The sequence below is a fragment of the Gloeophyllum trabeum genome, assembly GCF_000344685.1.
Source record: "Gloeophyllum trabeum ATCC 11539 unplaced genomic scaffold GLOTRscaffold_00029, whole genome shotgun sequence".
Classification (NCBI taxonomy): Eukaryota; Fungi; Basidiomycota; class Agaricomycetes; order Gloeophyllales; family Gloeophyllaceae; genus Gloeophyllum; species Gloeophyllum trabeum.
The window spans coordinates 14978-17910 of NW_006920438.1; the positions used below are offsets into that span (position 1 = coordinate 14978).

At 56.9% G+C, this 2933-nt stretch overlaps 1 protein-coding gene across 1 annotated transcript; it reads left to right on the top strand.

Annotated features, from left to right (window-relative positions):
* Positions 1-1890: 1890 nt before the first annotated feature.
* GLOTRDRAFT_134144 (uncharacterized protein) lies at positions 1891-2791 on the top strand (the record flags this gene model as incomplete). The annotated part of the gene is made up of 3 exons (XM_007873135.1): positions 1891-2089; positions 2146-2487; positions 2562-2791. The coding sequence occupies 3 exons, from the start codon at positions 1891-1893 to the stop codon at positions 2789-2791; spliced, it is 771 nt and encodes a 256-aa protein (XP_007871326.1).
* Positions 2792-2933: the final 142 nt, after the last annotated feature.

Here is a 2933-nt window from a genome sequence, read left to right on the forward strand (position 1 = left end):
GCCCCGCTTTCAACAAGATGGCCGATGTGTTTGGCTGCGTGTCGCATCATGGCGGTGGGCAGCTTGGCCGTGAGGTACTGACGAAGCGCGTCGCGCGCTTGGGTCAGCGTTGCCCCGGTGGGATCGGCTTCCATCGCCATCGCCTCATGTCCGCGCTGGTCAGAGGGGTTTGTTAAACAAAACGTTTACTTCACTGCACCGATGAGCACGTACCACAATTGCCACCAGTCGCTCGAGCTTGCGAAATGGCTCCGAGGTAGGGTTTCCTGCCCATGCCTCATCCTCCCCGAACGCTAAATACATTCCATCGATGAGGGACTTCAGGATAGACTCTGCACGAGCCACAGTCCATTGGATCTCTTGGGCGTCCATGCTTGCGTCGCTGGTCTAGTAGGTGCGATGGGTAGTGGTGTGATGGTACGTGGACGGTATGTAGCGGACGCAGGAGGCTGCATCGCGAAGGCATGCAACACTACGATGATCGGCCTCCGGCCCGAGTGGCAGGCACGCGTCCGATTCAATTCGCACACTATTCTCCGATGGGACATGTGGTGCATGTCCCAGAAGTGGCACAAATTCCACTAACAGTTTCCATTACATAGTCAAACGTCAGCAGACGGATCGGAACTCGCCAGGGTCTGCATCACATTACCTGTGTTGTGATGTGTTGGATGGGGTCAAGGACCATTGTGCGGTTGAAGTGGAAGACTCGCGACAGCGTTTTTGGCCACATGTACGACTTCAATGGCTTCTAAGGCGCTGTCAGACCACTGGTATGCTGTACAATTAGCTCTGGCACTGCAGAGGTTGGAAAATAACTATTGAAATTAGTTTGAATTTGAGAGCACCCGCGTGATTCGCATTGGTACTTCTATCTATCCGGCGTGTGTGCTGTGGTGGTGACAGCATCTGGATATTCTATTGTTGACAATTCAATGGCAGACCATTGGTGCGTGATAAGATCACCTCGGGCGCTCGGGGAGTTGACGAGCCACGACTGAAGTTAGTTGGCATTCGCGAGCGCATGCCCAACTGGTATTGGCATTTCTGTCGACATGCGGCATCATCCGCCCCTTCCCTCCCGCGATCGAGAGCATATTCCAATGTCCAGCGTCCATGGCACTTCGAATGGGGTGGTTTAGGATCCGGCCGGAGGGTCCACCGTATCCCGGAATGTGCTGCGACGGAACGGACGGTCCACGCCCGGAATAGACGCCATCCATCTGGTGTTTGCTCCGGCTCTGATCATCGGACGCCCACCACCGCCATTGCATTGCCCGCCAGCGACGGCCTCGCCCATTGGCGTGCATCATGAGTACCACATTTGATGCTGAGTTTGTCCAACGTCTCAAGGCTCTACGTGATCAGTGTGATTTGCTCCGTCAGACGCCTTTGCAGCGACAAGGAGATGTCATGAAAACGATTGCAGCTGATCTGGCACGTCCACAATGCAGTCCATCGTCGGTGTAGACATTGTATATTGATGCGTTGACCACAGGTCGACATCAAAGCTACTTTCGGCGGTGACGACTTGACGCATGCTTGGGGCGACGTGGATAATCTGCTGAGCGACGAGCAGGCGAAATTCATTCGATCCTTGTATTTCACAAGGACGGCGTCAGGCGCGATCTCACCTCTCTCACTACCCGGTCTGATGTTAACCACTCCATTTCATCCATTTCAGAACCTCCTGCCCGTCCAGCAGCCGTTCGCCAAGGTCGCCATACGCTGCGAGACGCATCCCCGTCCCTCCATACGCGCTCGATGTCACGCCCATCTGAGACGCATGGTCCCGACGCAAGCACGCTATCGTTGGCGTCAGTGGCACCCACCCCATCGCCGTTGCAAACTCCGATATCTGCGCAGCCCGAGCGAGCAACATCGAAGACAATGCCGCCATTGCCTAGTCGACCAGGCATCGTCACGCATGTCCCAGAACCGATTGAGCCTCCGTCGCATGGGGTCAAGGCTGCTACCGATCCGTCGCGCTCAGTCCCTGGACGGCCACCCATGGGATCGACTAGTGTCACGGGTACCATTGATGGTGCGAGCAGGGACGACCAGCCTGATTCATTGTCTTCCGTGAAAGGTACGTCCATCGATCGGGTTCCAGGTGTGATGGAATTAATACCTCCGTTGATGCAGGTCCAGTGGCGCACGCCACACCCCAGGCTCCTGTGTCACAGGTATCGCAGTCGCTGGGAGTGCCGCATTTGGCCGGAATACCCCCACTGTGGCCATCGTCCGCCCATACCGCCAATACGGCCTCCAGCACGAGCCATCCGGTGTCCAGTGGAGGCGCTGCTGGCACTCTGCCTCGGCCTTGGGCAGCTCCCAGTGGTGGCCAGAACGCTCCATCGCCACAGACGAGGCCGACCACCAATCCCATATCGCAGAGGCCCGGTCCCATCGTCAGCGGGATGATGGATCCTACTCCTGGCCCACTGCTACAGCTGGGAACGTCCGCCGCAACGTCTAGCATGGCAGGTGCGTATGGCGGCCGCCGCCCCACCGTCACACCGTTCCACACCTCACCCATGGCATTGCTGCCGTCGTACTAGGTACGGCCGATGACGGAGAGTTGATGAACCGTATGAACATGATCGAGTCTCAGCTTCCGTTACTGAAAGAGCGGGCGATGCAACTGGAGCGCAAGTATCTCCGCGCGCATGACGCATGCGCGCGATATGAAGCTGCTGCTGCACAGGCAGTGAGTACCGCGCAAGAGGCGCTAAAGCGGTCGCAGTTCTTCGAGGACGGGCTCACACAGTACCGGCAGCTCATAGATTAGGGTTAGGGGTTAGGGTTAGGGTTAGGGTTAGGGTTAGGGTTAGGGTTAGGGTTAGGGTTAGGGTTAGGGTTAGGGTTAGGGTTAGGGTTAGGGTTAGGGTTAGGGTTAGGGTTAGGGTTAGGGTTAGGGTTAGGGTTAGGGT